Below are 16,522 nucleotides of genomic sequence, written 5' to 3'. Positions count from 1 at the left end.
CCAATTACATTTCCAAATCATTAATATTTTAAGCGTTCCACACTCAAATTGTAAATACCATCTTGCCAGTTAACGTTACATCAACAGCTATAATGCCCTGATAAAAATCACTATGTGAAATGCCCTGCACCGGCTGCTGGGGCACAGCGAAAGCCCTACGGTGCCATGCCGTGCCGTGCCAGCTTGGTGCTGCTGCAGCCCAGCCACCACAGGCAGAGCGGAAAGCCGCTGCTGCACCGCCTCGCCAGAGGGAAAACAACTCGCCTCCTTACCTGGAACTGCTTTATCTGAAGGGGAACCAACTCCTCCGGCAGCCTGGGCCCAGCCGGGCTTGTCCGCCTTTGGCGAGGTGTGGTTGCAGGGCAGATAGAAGGATGGTGGGAGAGGAGGGGAAAGCAAGAGAGGTGGGAGCATGGATAAGGTCTTGGTGGGACAGCAGGTGGGGGGGAACGTTGAACTTAGCCCTAAGGTGGCAGTAAGATGGGGAACATCTCCTTGGGTAGCATTTTTACTTAGAAAACAAACCAAGAGAAGGAAGGCTACGCAAGGAGCTGTCCCCACAGAAGCCTGTGCAAAGTCTCTTACGAGAAGGGCGGGGATTCCGCAGGAAAAGCCATCGGCTGTGTTTTCCCAAGAACTCCGTCCAGAAGTGAATCCTTCTGTGAGACCAGGAAGCCCTGGGACATCGGGGAACTAAGACCAGGCCTCTGCCACCTGTGGCAGGACACCGGCAGCGCCAGGTTTCCTCTGGGGATTAGCTCTAACAAGCTGGATCCCACAATGTGGGCCACATGCAAAAAGCATGATGACTTTTTTTTTTTTTTTTTTTTTTTTTTTTTTTCCCCAGAGTGCAAGCAGGTTTACAACAAAACAGGGACAGGAAAGTTGCCTTTTTATAGTCTGAATTTCCCTTGGGAAGAGAATTGAGGTGACCTCAGAACCAACTCCTCTGCAGAAAAATTAAAGGTTGCTGGAAAGGAAGGGACACTTCAGCCAAACAATACCATGCCACTGAAGGGAAGGTGTAGAAAAAACCCTGAGCACTTGAAAGAGGCTCCTTTGCTCCAAGAAGTCTCTGAAGCGATCCTACTTTCAGGACAGAAGAGATGGTAGGAGCAAATATGGCAGCTCCTCAGAGAAGAGAGACCTTTATTTAGAGAGACTCAATCCAGAGCCAGTCAGTAAAAAAGAAAATAAAATCTAGATTTCTCTTGGTGGGCAGCTTCACACTTTTGTCTTCCTTTAAATAGATCTGTGAAAGCAACTCGCAGAAGCCTTTCTAGATTAAAGATGAAAACAGAAATCCCTCAGTTCTTTCAAGTCACTTTCTAGAAAAAGATGCATACCATGGCTTGCCAAGCAGATGTCAGGGAATTTACGGGACACACGATGTTGCAGATTGTTCAACAAAAATCCAGTAAGTTTTTTAGCCTTTGCAATCCTGAAGGAAGGCGCCTAGTCGTAGGCTGAGCCTACAGATGCAAGGCTGTCTTTCCAACTCTGCAGACAGCATGAAGTAAGGAGTGTTTAATTCTCCTGTTCACAACTAACCTAATTGGAGTAGCACATGAAAAGCCCAATTCCAATACAGGAGTATCATCATTATCTACTTAGTCACTTACTAAAAAAAAACAGCAAAGATGAAAAGCAGCAGCAACGTAGTCTGGTGAGTGCAAAGGGAAGTAAGAAACTGCTGCATGTAGGAAAAACCGAATAGAAAGAAAAAAGCCTCACAGGTCTGGAGAAGGACAGAAATGTCAAAAGCGTGGAGGAAAAAAACACCGGAAGATAAGCCTGTCCCAAAGAACTGCAGGCTCTGCCACACAGGGATGCCAAGGCATTAAAAGCAGAAGTTTAATCACCACAAAAAAAGCATACTCCCAGCCTGCAAGCTCCACGTAAACTCTGTGCTCCGCTTTGATCCTCCAAAGTGGTGACAGCAAGCACTAGGCTAAACGTGTGCTGCAGCTAAGAGATGGAGAGTAGCAACACTATGCCCAGGAGCTTCAAGATCAGTGACATTGCAAGGGACCAGCACTATCCAGAAAAAGCCACGTGTCGGCCCGGGAAATGCAAGACAACACAGGCAGAAAAAAGGCAAGTGAATAATCCTGGAATCCCACCCCATCTTTCTGAGCACTACATATGTGAAGGGAGAAGATAAACAAGAGTGAGCAGGAATATCCCCAAATATCCATGCGGAAAAAAAATAAACCAAAAAAACCCCAACCCCCCCAAAAAACCCAAAACCCAGCCTCCGACTGATGTGGGTTGTGGCGAGTCTGACTCAGAGCAGGACCTCCCTGCCTTCCCACAGGAGCAGGCTGCAGAGAGGTCCACACGGAAAAGCAGCTGCTGCCGCGTCACCTGAATGCTTGCTTGTTCAGCTCCCACCCCAGCAGCTGCCTCCTCCTGCTTGCCAAGCCAGCGGCTGCCGTGCTGCCTGCAACCCGCAGCAGCTCCGAGGGACAGGCAGCGGCTTTCCCAGTGGGCAAGATCCTCCAAACTCCTCTCCTTGGGGCTTTTGTTTCCACGCTGCCTGGGTTTTCTCCTCGTGCCGGGTGAGTGGCTGCAGCTCCCTGGGGGACTGTCAGAACAGCTGGCTACCACACAGTTGGCAGCACCAGGAGGTTATTGCTCAGCTGGGACCCCAGCAGAGGCTGTGTCTCCCGCCTTGGCCACAGGTCCAGGCATGTGGCACAATGCCCTGAGGTTGCAGGCATCCCTATACTCACAAACCTGCTGCACCCCAGAGAGCTAGCACAGGCAACATCACCTAGCAGGCAGGCTCATAGAATGCTCTGAGTTGGAAGGAACTTTCCAGACCATCTGGTTCCAACCCCCTGCCACAAGCAGGGACACCTTCCACCAGACCAGGTTGCTGACAGCCCCATCCAGCCTGGCCTTGAGCGCTGCCAGGGATGGGGCACCCACAGCTGCTCTGGGCAGCCTGTGCCAGTGTCTCACCACCCTCACAGTGAAGAATATTTTCCCTATACCTAATCTAAATCTACCCTCTCCCAGTTTAAAGCCACCTCCCCTTGTCCTGTCACTACATGCCCTTGTACAAAGTCCCTCCCCAGCTTTCCTGTAGCCCCTTCAGGCACTGGGAGGCTGCTGTGAGGTGTCCCAGGAGCCCTCTCTTCTCCAGGCTGAACAACCCCAACTCTTTCAGCCTGTCTTCATAGGAGAGTTGCTCCAGTCCTCTGATCACCTTCCTGGCCCTCCTCTGAACTCATTCTAACAAGTCCATGTCCTTCTGATGTTGGGGGCCTCAGAGCTGAACACAGTACTCCAGGTGGGGGCTCATGAGAGCAGAGTAGAAGGGAAGAATCCCCTCCCTCGACCTGCTGGCCACGCTCTTTTGATGCAGACTAGGATACGGTTGCCTTTTTGGGTTGCAAATACACATTGCTAGATCATGCTGAGCTTCTCATCAAGGAACACCTACCTCCAAGTCCTTCTCCTCAAGGCTGCTCTCATTCCATTCTCTACCCTGAAATTATTTTGGGCAGGCAACATCCTGGCTCTTGTGGTTCTGACCTGCAAGTGAGACTACAAGGAGGCGACAGCTGAAAGTCACCAGGGGAACACTTCCAGCAGCCACTGCTTGGCCACCCAGACAGCAGACACTGACTGAGTGACAGAGGGGTGACAGCCCGGTGGCAGCTTGCAATGCATGATTCCTCCCACACTAAAATCCCAGGTTGAACACAACTGGAGCAACAAGCCCAGAAGTCAGTATCCTCTATCTTCCTGGAAATGTGCAGAAACAGATGGCAAATCACCCTGTAGTTAGACTAAGGCTTCACAGGCACAGGGGCAGACCTCGATGCCCTGCTATAGCCTGCTTCTTGGGAAACAACCAGCTTCCCAGCAGCAGACTGCCACGTTCACAATCAGTGCCTGGGCACCAGGAACAGCTGTTCCCAGCCCCAGAGCAAAAAAAAAAGCTGCAAGCAACAGGGTATGTTCTCATATTCACAGTATCTGATTGTTTAAGAAAAGTTTGTGAACTAGTCCTGGGCAAGAAAGACAAGCCAAAAGTCTCCATCCCCATGCAACTTTCATGCAGAAGATGCTCTGTTGCACAACAGGGGAAAATGTCCTCATCCTAGTGAACTAAGAAAAAGGAAATTCAAAAGTTTACACTTTAACAGGGCTGGAGAAGTGTCAGCAAAGTGATATGAATGATCTCCAGTGCTTCTGCGTAATGAATTGTGAAGCATAATTTAGTCAAGTTTATGGATTTACTGAGGCTTCCAAAAGCAAGAGGTTTTTCATAGCCATGGGACAACTGAATCTGAATGCCTTTGGGAACAGCGCATAAATCTGGCGCCAACTCTTTTTCTCTCCTGAGGTCACGCGTTAGAGAAGCCTGTCACTGCCACGGGAGGCATCGCAGGGTAAAGCTAGAGCATCCTTACACAATGCAGTTTCTTGTTAGTGACCCTCGTTTAATCTCGACAAGGTATCTCTTTCTGAAAAGTACAAAGGGGAGCAGGTTGTGGGCAGAGGTGTTTGAGCCAGTATCACGCTTGCCAAAGCAGCGCATAAAGCAAGGGAGTAAGAGTCAGAGCTCCTTTTAAACCAAGTTTTGATCCCCTGCTCCATGAATCCTTTGGGAGAACCTTCCCCAGCAATAAGCATCAAAAGTTGGGGTTTTCAGCCCCCAGATAATCCTACCACGGGGAAAGATGGGTGAGGAGTTTTAGGAGAGAAGTCGATACTTTTGCCTGTGACTGCTTCGGAGATGCTATCCAGGAAAACTCTCTCACTGATGCAGGACAACCTGGACTCAGTCCTTTCCATGGCTTTGGACAAGAGGATCTTCCCTCCTCATGCTCCTTTCTTTTGAGGAGATCTCAGCTAAGCGGCAGGTTAGGCCAGCTGGAGGGTGAATGTCTACCAGTTCGATGAAGCTCCCAGGTCTGCCAAGGAGAAAGGAGCCCAAACGTCCAACTTGCAGCTTCCCCTCCCAGAAACAGCCTTTCCTCAAAAGTAGGCAAAGGATTTGGAGAGGTAAGAGGAGGAGAGGAAGGAAGAAAATTTGAAACCTTTTACACCTGAGAAGCCGAAAGAGGAGACAAGGGTTCACTGCTGTGCCCAGGAGATGTGGATTCATGACAAGGTACAGGCAATGTGCAAGGTGAGGGGGACTGGCCACATGGGCTGTGTGCTGCCATTCCCCACCAGTTCTCCAACCAAGCTATGGCAGCAAACGTCGCAGGAAAGGGGAAAAGCAGCAGAGCAGACTGTGCTCAGGAGCTGAGGACAGTGGGGACAGGAGAGCAACTGGGCCATCCCAAAGGAAAATTTGACAGATTGCCTCCATGGGATCTCTTCCAGGATAGAGAACAGGCAGAAAAGGGGGAATAGGATGGGGAAAAGGAGGAAGCAGAGCAAGGGGGGAAAAAACAGCCAGAAACAAGCCAAGGAAAGTTTATGTGCTTTGAGGAAGCAACAGCTTAGGAGAGAGCCACTGGGAGGATCTCTGCCAAGGGGCTGGGGAGTGGGGGCAACAGGGGTTTAAAGGACATGCCTGTGACAAACCAGCAAGGCATCCTCTTCAAGAAGAGGATGAGCTTTGCTCTTAAGCATATGCACTGGGAAAGGCAGGGAAACCCAGCAGTGCTGAGGGTGCTGGAGGAGTTGGGTTCCCATGATCGAGAGCTGCTAGCTGTGCTGTGCTGACACTGTTTCAGAGGGTCACAGCCCCTCCAGTCCCATGTGTGGTTAAACACACTTACACCAACTAGCAGCCTGTTTGTTTCCCCTCACACCCAGAAGCATGACTGTGCTGTACGTCCCCCCAGCTCTCCTCTAGAGACATAAACTTCATCTTCACGTTATCTATGAAAGAGTATTTAAAGCCAAAACACACACACGCACACACACACAAACACATAGTTACACACACATACACAAACACATTTTCTTGTCTGCCAAATATCAGCTACAGGGCAGTTCTTAAAGAGGAGGTGTTAGTCCTTATACAAATGGACATCTATAGAAATATATATATATATATAATTCTTAAAAAAAAATAAAAACAAACTCTCGACAATTCCTTAACATTGGTGGCAGCATGCGTCACTGTAAATGCTAAAGCCGGCTGGTTTCCCTAGTAGTCTCTGCATACCTTGTTCATTGTCACTTGTTTTGAGGGACTCTTCAGACCAACTTCTATTGCTTTTGGCCTCTGACCTTTTCTTGGTGTGCCTTTCTTCTGTGAAGTCTTTGACCTTTGCAGTGGCCTCTGGCTGAACAGCCTCAGCTAAATCTTTCCTGCTTTGCCGGCCCAACTTGCCGGACGGGGATCTCTCTGGTGACACCTGCTGCTCCCATAGTTCCCTAAGATGCTGCAGGTGACGCTGCTTTTTGGGATGGAGCCCTGTTAATTCAATGCACACCTTCAGGTTGGTCACCTCATTACAATTGGGCTCTTCTAAGTGGTTAGAGGAATTGTTTGTCATTTCCCTCTCAGGCCAGTCATCTAATGGAAAAATAACTAAAAATTAATCAAAAAGCCCCCTCAACTTAAAACAAAAGCTACATTTCACTTTCGGGGCATATAGTCTCAGCTTTACCACCACACTATGCATTTTAAAGGTTTGCTTATTAAGGGTTACATGCACTACAGTAACTTGCACTGCTGTGGCTACAAGCGTCCAACGACTAGTGCTTTACCCTTATATACCAAGTTTTTTATATATACATATATATACACACACATATATATACATGCATATATATACATATATATAATTTTAAGTGAAATGACAGTGCTCACATTAGTAACTATCAAGTTCAAAAATGGAAACACATTAAGCCAAAGGGACGTTCCTTTCACAAGACATTCCTTGAGACAGACCAAAGCAAAATGCTGACTTACCTTTGGAGTTCTTCTTCTTTTTTGCTTTTGATATAAGTTCATCCTGCAGTTCATCCACAAAGCTTTCATTTTGGCTGCCATCATTTTGCACTCTCTCACCAGAGTGTTTACGCTTCCTGTCCAGACGTGGACATGGATGTTGGCCAATATCTTCTGTTGGCTGATCTTCCGCCTTTTCATATATAGAATGTCTCTCTAAATAACATTTCTCATTTGAGAGATCTTTTTCCTCGGGAGTTTCAAGAAAGTGACCTTGGTTGTTTTCCGTACTAGTAAAGTTACCTAAAAATTAAAAAAAAACAAACACCACAAGACCTAATAAATACAAAACAATTAATTGTGAGAAAGTTATGCTCTCTGATCTCTTCAATGTCATCTCCATCATGACTTATGGCTCATGAGGCATGCAAATAAATACAACACTGTACTTTGAAACAATTTTCATCTGGTCAGCCTAGGGCAACAGTTTTCTCAACAGTTAAGTAGAAAACCCCCAAAAGCGTGAAGCTTTATGTTGGTTTTACATCAATTTAGTAAGTAAAATATTCACAATACTTGTATCCATAGGAACATCACAATGCACTTTTTAAAATAAAGAAATATCTTTAGATATCAAAAGCACAGACCCTTTTGAGCAAGCAACCCCACCCCCTAAAACCATGGCAATAACCCAAGCTCCACGTTGCAATGAATTTGTTTTCAAAAATACCTTCTGATGATAATAAAGTATTAGCTTTTCGCTAATTCCTAATCCTTCCCTAACTTCCCCCATCGAATTGCACAGTCTGACTTAAAAGCATTCATCCCTTCTTCTGGAGATATAAATGGGATACAGAGCACGCACACACATACACGGGAATACCACTAAGAATAGCTGTGATATTTTGCAAAAAGCACTACTTGAATCCAAGGTTATAAAAAGGCTTCCTCACTGCAAGTAACCAGCCAGTCACTGTATGTCACATGATCTTCGTCACCTGCTTTTAAAAAAGGCCTCACTTTTTTCAGGGAGTATTTCCAGCAGCAGCGAGCAGGTGAGCTTTGAAAAGCTCACTAGAAACTACTCCGAACAAATCAGCCACAAAAACACCCACGTTGCCATACTCACCCTAACTTCAGCTTCCCCTCTCCAACAGTGCTCCCCTGAACTCAAGAGACAGCTTCAGCAATTTTAAATGGATGCCTGACTTAAAATTGCACTTCATCATCATCCTGAATAGGTATTTTTTCTTGGGCTTAACCAGACTAGCCGAGGCACAGTTAGGCAGCCATGCAGTACAAATGGCAACACAGGTTAATCAGCTTCCTATTTATACTTCTGACAAGCAAGTTGCTTTTCCCACATGTTTTAGCTCTCCTGGCTGACCGATACTCTTTCTGCACATCTGCCACTGTTCAGCGAACTGTCTGTATGCTCTGTCCTACTTCCGCGCAGCTCACTGTCCATTTTCCTCTTCCTCCCCCTTGCTCTTCCTCCTCCCACTTTCTTTCCTTCAAATACCTCTGCTGGTTTCCTACCTGAACCCCTGACAGCTCGTTTCCCTTCCCTCCCCTTGATCCTCCCTGTCCTTACTCAGCCTCCTCCCCGGTACAGCCTGGCCCTCAGTTTCTGCTCTTCCCCCTCGTCAGGGCAGACGTTGCTCCCCTGCCGCCCCCTCTCCCCTGCAAGACCAAACACAGCAGCATCCAGGCACTGGCAGCCCCTGGATGTAGATGTACGCCCAACTCTATCCCACCTTATCTTGAGAGTACCTTCCTACAGCTCTGCCAACACCTTCTGGTTTCACAACCATCCTTGAAATATCTGTTGTCAGCAATGGAAAGCTGAGGGGAAAGAAAAAAAACTCTCTGGAAAGGTTTTTCTTAGGCTGAGATTTTTCTTCATCGCAACTTGGAAATGGCTCCAAGTAGCACCTAGAGTTCTGGAGATGTTTGCAGGCACCAGAAGACACCCCAGCATCATTTTTACGCTGCTTGGGAAGCTGCCTGCAGGGCTGTTTTATAAAACAGCAGAAGATATCTGGCCAAGAAAAATCAAAACAAAAGTTGACTTTTTCCAGGCAAGTGGGACACTCCGGCCATTCTGCTATTTGGCGGTGCTCCCTCTCCACAAGACTGTCTGGCCAACACCTGTTTCCTTCAAGACTTTCAAATGCAGTTTGTCACGCTTCTTCCAGCCAGCAATGCTGACATGTTCCAAAAACCAGGTATCTCAGCTTACTATGCCTCTGAATCGCCAGTGTCCCCCTGAATCAGAATGAATCTGGCAACACCCCATGCTTGCACATCTGGTATGAAGATGCTGCCTAACAGCTGTACCCTATAACCACACCAACAGCACCAACAGTCCTGTTTCACACAGCAGAAAAGAAGCTAGACCAGCCACGTTGTAAGTATCACTTTAGAAATAGCTTCTATCAGATTTCATTTTACATTTTTAATGCAATCTGCTATTTTTCCCCCTTTCATAAGGAAACATTACACATATATGGTCTGTTTCCCTGAACAGATCAGGTAAGGGCACCCTGCCACGCTCCCGCTGTTAATAGCCTTCGTGCCTCCAGCAGTACCAGCAGCTACACACTGTGGTTCACGCCGAGAGTTGCTAGATCAGGACAGCTTTCCTGCTCCCAACACTGTCTGGCCTGAGAAAAGGCAGGCACATCCTGACCAATTCCCAGAGAAGCTTTTGCAGGGTCAGAGGAAGAAGCAGGGGGTGGGGGGGAGGCACTGATGGGCTTAATCTTTGGGGCTTGCAAAACACAGCAAGCTAATTCCAGCCTGCCACCACTGAAAGCAACCCACCACAGATTAATTCCTTCTCTATCTGCAAGCACTAGGCACAGGGATGCCGAGTACCGCTCGCTCAGACCATCCGTGTTAAAAAATAAACAGGAAGGGAGATACATGTGCTGTAACCTTGCTAACAGCTTGTCACTGTTGGCATTTCTCCGGGGCTCCACATGCCAAGGAGAACAGCACACACCTACTGAAGTTTGTCCAAAAAGCCCTTGCTGCCAGTGGCTCTGCGACACCTTTGCCTCCACTCTCCAGTCACATCCAAGTGGGACCCCTCTGCCGACCAGAGCTAGGTCTCCTCGGCCGCCGAGCCAGAAATCCCTTCTCAAGAACTGCCCCGTTGCACAGACGTCTCTGAAATCCATCCTGCTAGATGCAGTTAAAACCATTAGAGGAGCGACATCTCCACACGTTAATCCAGGTTGTGTAATCATCCTGCATCGACACAGGAGGACAGACACGACGAAGCCAGGAGCTGCACGGGATGCGTCCTTGCCTATCTGCTCCACTGCCAATACTCTCCGTCTCTTCTACAGCCAGATTTTCACCACAAAAGAACAAAGGTCAGTTGCTGTTCGGGACACAGCATACCCCACAGGCTGTCAGGCTCCACGCAGCTTGCACAGACACATCACACGCTCAGAGGTTTTTCCCCTTGGCACAGTGGCAACTGCCTCACAGAGCACAGGCTCTACTTAATATTTTACCACCGGATTCCACTCTGTCCTCAAACTGTTTTGCAAGCAACCTGGATCAGACGCAGTGTCTCCCCAAATTAAGATATAAATGGCAACATGAAGCACAGCAACGTAAGCATATCGTGCAGGCCCAACAAGGACAAGGAGACTTTATTTGCTTTTGTTCCCTCCTGCCGTGTATCTACAACACCCTTTCCTCTGCCCAAGGAAGAAAACAGCAACAAAATACTTGGGAGTTTTCGTATCATCATTATTCAAACAGTGATGAGGTAGCCAGGAACACACGATAAATGCTGAGTTCTCATAGCAACACACCTCTATGAGTAAGGAGATTAAACTCTTAAACGTGCCTCTTCCTCAAGCCTCCAGCATCTGCCAGTCTCACACCAGTGGTGAGAACCAGCATCAACAGCTCTCCAAGTACTTCTCACTGTCCTACCAAACTAGAAACAAGGAAAAATTAAGAAGATGCTTCTTCACATAGTGTTTCTGCCTGAAGCAGTATCTTCTTAGTGCACAGGTTACAATCTCACAAGAAATAGTTGCACGCACAAACACGCTACCCAAAAAAACTTTCCTTCATTTTTCCATTTTCCTGTTGCTTTCAGCTGCTCGAGACCAGGCCCTCCCACGTGAGGCAAACAAGGAAACATATCTCAGTGTTTAAGCTGCGATTCTTTTGTTCAAATAACATGGCAGCTAAAAAACAGCCTTTCCTCTTCCCTGAAGCAACCTCTCATTGCACTCACTTACGCAAGGTACCCTTTATTCATCAGAGGACAGGAATGACAACCCAAATGCTAAAACCCAGTATTCGGCATGGAGATCACAACAGTAAGAAATGCCGTAAGTCACCTTCAACACCCGATCCTGAGTATCCCATATCGGGCAGAGGAAACACAGCTCATTTAATTTTTCTCTCCAACTACCTCTGCTTGGGAGCTTTCCACATTTGTGTGGAAATGCCAAGTTCTGCCTAAGCCTACCACACTGCACAAACAAACACCATTCTCCCTGCACAGACTTTTGGGGTTTCCCCCTTTTTTTTTGCCCTACGTCCCATGGCAAGAAGGTAATAACTGACCAGGGCAAAGGACATGTTTACTGTTTCCATCTTTCATTTGTTCAGGTATACACACAGCCCAGTGAGAAAAGAAAAGCAGGGGATTACAATGCAAAGGGATGCCAGCACCTCACTCTGATGCTGAGTATCTGCTCCAAAGGCTTTGGCACATTACACACTTTACTTTCACACATGGAAACTACTTTAACTTTTTCCCCATTACTTCATGCTTTTAGATCAGGCTTTAACATATCAGCTTTTATTTTTCCCAGCTAAGGCTTAAATGGACAGTGTCTTCCTCCTAGAAAATTACATAAACAGGTAAAATCACATTCCCTCATCAAGAAATTCACAGCTTGTAGAATATATTCAATCTTTCACACTCGGATATGATTTTCAGTACCACTACAAAAGCTTTGTTATGGAACGGACATGCGATCATCACATGCCCATATTGATGTGCATGTCCGTGCCAATAGCTTAAATCACTTGATCTCTGAACAATCCTATGACTCATGACATATGCATCCCATAATTTATGATGTTTGTGCTATGGAAATGCACCGGAGCAGCATCGCCTCAGCAACATTTACAAGTCACCTTGGCAACAAAGCAGCTTCACGGCTGCTCTCAGAATGCCCGGCAAAACCCAAACAAGATGGGAGAGAATTAAAGCACTTCTACTTCACTCCTTGGCTTTAATTGCTCATTAATTAGCTAACACGGCTACCTCTCTTAAATCAGATCTTTATAAAAAAACAAAAGCAAAACCAAAACCCCACATTTTACCCTTCTCCAGAAGGCACGACGAAGCTTAAGAAGACACCCGGTACGGCACTGCCAAGTCAGAGGAGAAGTTTAAGGAATCGGGTATCATGCCTCCGTTGTTTGCTTCCAAAAAAGCCCATACACATGCTACACAGCTAGGAAAATGATCAAGTCCCAGGGCAAGCTAAAAAAAGGGAGTTTACATCCTATCAGATGCCTCTGTAAGCATCACCCGCCTGTGCTATTTAGCCTTTTGTTGCTGTAGTCACACCGGTAGATTTAGAGGAGCCGGGGGGCAAGCAGCTGCTAGAGCCCCCATCAGCTCCTGTGCTCCACACCAGGCACGCCCAGGCACCAGCAGAGGAGCCCTGCCAGCCGGCTCCATGCCACAATCACAGTTTTGGTTGTGGTTTTCATCTTCCCTGCTGACACCGGGCAGGTGAAGTCCTCCCAGCCAGCGTCACATCTAACAGCTTGCCAGTTTTACTCCTAAATTCCCTGCTCACACATGGAAAGGTGTGCCATTTGCTTTTAGCCAGCACTGGACAAACTCTACATAAAACAAGGTAAAACATCTTTTCAGCAGCAAAATCTTTTCCAGGAGGCAGAAAGGAAAACAGAAGAGGTTGCAAACCATCAGCTAGTTCCCATTCGAGAGCTTTAAAGCCAGCACTGTGGTTAGAAATTGGAGGGAAAGGGAAGGCAAGAGATAAGTAGCCCTGGATCTTGCTGGTGATAAACAAAGGGGAAGAGCAGGCACAGCACACTGCCCCTTTGCTAGTCACTTGGCAAAAGATACACCAAGACCTCTGGCAGCTCAAGCCCCACCAGAGCCCAAGCCATGACAGCAGAGGCATTCAAGAAGTGTGAAACTCTTCTTCCTGATTTATCAGCTGCTATCCCAAGGGGCAGGAGGTGAACCACCATGATAAAAACCTTTTACCGAGACCTGAATCTGTACCAGTAAGTATTTGCTGCTGTAGAGGCAAGCATACAGAAGAGGAGCTCCCTCCACAGAACAGATCTGTGCTTTTAGGAGTTTAGACACTCAGCCAAACTCTGAAGTAGCCTGTTAAGTCAGCGCTAATTAGTAGAGGAGAGGAACGAACTAACATAAGACTGAACATACTTCCCCTGCTTCCAACAGTTATTTAATAGTCTCAAACACATTTTAACCAGCAGATGCAAGTGCCAGAGACCTCACTAAACAATGACTGTAAGGACGCATCGTTATCATCAGCCTCTGGCAAGGATGGGAGGGGGGGTGTTTCAGCAAACAAGGGTGCTCTAACGCTTACTTTTCCTCCCTCCCCGCAGCCCCCCACCCCGAGCAGCATGCCCCATGCCTCTTCTCCCTCTGTCCTGGTTTCAGTTAAACCAGGACATCAGGACACGCTCCCTCCCCTGTGCCCATGCCTGACCCTGCACACCACCACCACCCCTCCCCCCACTCCCCCACCCGCCCCACGGACTTGTCTTGCCCCGCAGCCAGAACAACCTGATGCTCTTTCCGCTGCTCTACACTTTCCGCTGCTCTTTATGCTTTCCGTTGCTCTTTAGGGCAGGATTAGCAGAGGGCATCACCAGGGCACCCTGAGCCCTCTGAAGAGCAAGGGGGGCTGCAAGGGGAGCGCCAGGGTGGCAGCCTGCCAAGCTCTCGGCTTCAGCATGGGGACCGCAAAGGCAGTGCCTTCCTCCCCAGAGCTGCTTCAGTACAACCTGGAGAAGGGAAAGCCCACTCAGCTTCCAAGGACTCAGCCTGCCTCTCCCTACCTCCTCCACTTTCACAATTAAAACTTCCCCTTGCTGTTTTGCCAGGCCGATTTCTGTTGAGGCTGTTATTTCAGTGACAGCAATACCACAGTAACTTGATTTAGGTGAGTAACCAAGCAAGTACAATTGACCAGCATGCTTTCTGCCCAAAAGCATTAACCAAAGACCAAAACAATAATTCAAAGTTATTACATTGCCCGAACAAAATTTTTTACTAGCCCTCCTCATGAATTTCCACCTACAGAAGAGCACACTTAACCACCCAGTTACACAGTGCATGCGCACGTGCACACACGCATGAATGCACTCTACAGTGTGTTTCTTCTTGTTTTGCAACACTTTCAGCACCATTTTTTTAAGTTGTTCAAAAGAAAGCAGCAGAAGGAGGAGCTGATCCAGTCCTTAATTATACAAGAAAAAAAATACTGGGAAATGGATGGAAGCTACATGCTTACCAAGAGTTTCAAAACAAAAAGTGACTTTTCTCACATACATTAAAAACACCCTAATACCATTTATTTATTTATCTTGTTTTTAGGACAATGTGGCTCGCATACATTTCCCATAGTCCTCTGACACCTTTTTGACACAGCCTAGCGGGAGCAGCCAGCCCCATGGGGAATTTCACAGCTCCCTGCCTGCCTGTGAGGACTGGTGCCAGCAAGCCTCACCCCCCACCCCCCAACCACTGCAGCAAGAAGTCATGCAGGCAAACTAGCTTCTCATCGTTTGGAGTTTGCAGCCAGCTTTTACAGATAAGCCAGACTGGCAGATCATGTCCTTTTCCACTCCCCATCACCCTTCTGTCCTCCACCCTTGCTTTGCCTGAAAGCTGCAATGTTGGCACCTGCCAGCGCTACAGCAACTTCAGGAAGCTGAACTCCTTGCCTCTCTCTCTTCCCCCACCTCCTTTCTGCATTTAAAATATAACCTTGGACTTTTGCTTTCACTGGTTGATGTGGTACCCCATCAATTAAAAGCATGATCCCTTTATTGCAGTAACTTCAGTGACAGTTAACTACCTCCTGCAAAGCAGGTACAACAGTAACCAGTAACTTGCAGACCCCAAAACAAGCACAAAGACCACCAGTCGTGGCAGCTCCATACATGCAGAGGCTGAGGCCAGTGACTTTAACCAGCAACACTGTGAGAACATGAAGATTATGGTGCCCGTGCAGCTTTGCTGCAAGCTACCGTGGCACAGAGACACACACGCACTTCAGAAAGCCATCTAAATTTGCTTACATCTGTCATTGTCATTTTGGTCAGCAATGGCATCTTCCAGAGCGACAGACTTTGGCTTCTTTTCACTGTTTCCTTTCAAGTTTTCCCAGTCTGCCTGGCTGAATCTGCAGACCTCTGAGTCTTTGGTAGCTGTTTGGCCTTCTCTCTCTTTCATCTCCAACTCTGAGAAGCGCATCATTGCACGCTAGAAAGAGAATTGATATGAAAAAAAAAGTCTTGCGATAAAAGCTACTTCATTTACCTTACCTTATATGAAAGCATTTCCAAAGAAAAATCGGCTCAAAACCAAGGTTTCAGATAGATAGCTAGGGTAGGAGTTTAACACACCTGACTTGTAAAACAGTGTTCTAGCATCTATACGCAAATAGCGACACAATTCTTGCATATATAAATGTGTGTGTATATATATATATATATAAGATATATATAAATGTATACTGTATATAAAACAAAAACATTCCATTTTGGAGGTAAAAAGAGACAAAAACAAAAACAAAAAGAAAAAAACAAAACACAAAACCGTACAATGAATAAAGACGACCATGGCCCACAAACTTCCCTTTGTGTATTTGGAAATGAAATTTAACTCAAAGGTTTATGTAAGAGTCTAGTAATAAAAATTTGAAGAACTGACCTCACAGTAAGCAGCAGGTAGACATAAAATACTGTCCTCTTGTAATCCTTCCATCTATGTAATTAAAATGGGCACTCAATGGATCATTTAGATAATTTCATCCATTTTTATAAGCATAAACCAATTCTTTTCTTAACAATGCAAAACAATTTGGCTTAACTCATCCCTTCATTAAAAGTAAAATACCTTACGGATATTCCTATACAGTATCTGTCTGTCATCCCTCAGCATCAACCTCAATACCGCTCCTACTCTTTCCTACGCGTTCGCTTGGCGTAAACGTTGCCTGAGACCCGCTAATACATGGCTGCAACTCCTCTCCATCAAACGGCATGTTTGGCATACTAATCACAACTTCTGGGTACACTTTGCTAGCTGGCACTACAGGCCAGCTGAGAAATTACAGCCATTGCTAGCACCAAGGTAACATGCATGCCTGTCCGACTCCCCTCTGTAACTGCACAAACATTTCATATGTACATTAACATTTTTATCAATCTTAGTAAAAGCCCTTCAAAGCTTATACTACCGTGTACATACGTAAAAGCCATACATACTATTCTTTACATCGCCTCACTCGTTAATGAACTTACTTTGCTATTTAAAACCGTTTCTGGAGAGTACGCCCAAGCAAAAAAATTTCTGAT

The 16,522-nt window shown here is 46.7% G+C and overlaps 1 protein-coding gene across 9 annotated transcripts in view; it reads right to left on the bottom strand.

The window, feature by feature from the left end:
• The window catches only part of BCOR (BCL6 corepressor), an 83,303-nt gene that overhangs the window by 17,866 nt on the left and 48,915 nt on the right, over positions 1 to 16,522 (bottom strand). For 4 of the 9 annotated variants that reach the window (XM_056327902.1, XM_056327901.1, XM_056327903.1 and 1 more), the window contains exons 5-8: positions 15,876 to 15,929; positions 15,242 to 15,425; positions 6,896 to 7,177; positions 6,143 to 6,496 (exon numbers count right to left, since the gene is read on the bottom strand). In XM_056327902.1, the coding sequence (XP_056183877.1) occupies positions 6,143 to 6,496; positions 6,896 to 7,177; positions 15,242 to 15,425; positions 15,876 to 15,929 (874 nt within the window). The remainder of the gene's footprint in view (positions 1 to 6,142; positions 6,497 to 6,895; positions 7,178 to 15,241; positions 15,426 to 15,875; positions 15,930 to 16,522) is intronic. The other 5 variants (XM_056327906.1, XM_056327908.1, XM_056327905.1 and 2 more) reach the window with 5 other exon arrangements.

The sequence above is a fragment of the Falco biarmicus genome, chromosome 2, assembly GCF_023638135.1.
Source record: "Falco biarmicus isolate bFalBia1 chromosome 2, bFalBia1.pri, whole genome shotgun sequence".
Taxonomy (NCBI): Eukaryota; Metazoa; Chordata; class Aves; order Falconiformes; family Falconidae; genus Falco; species Falco biarmicus.
The sequence above is the reverse complement of the archived record's forward strand: the minus strand, read 5'-3'. Positions and strand labels throughout refer to the sequence as shown.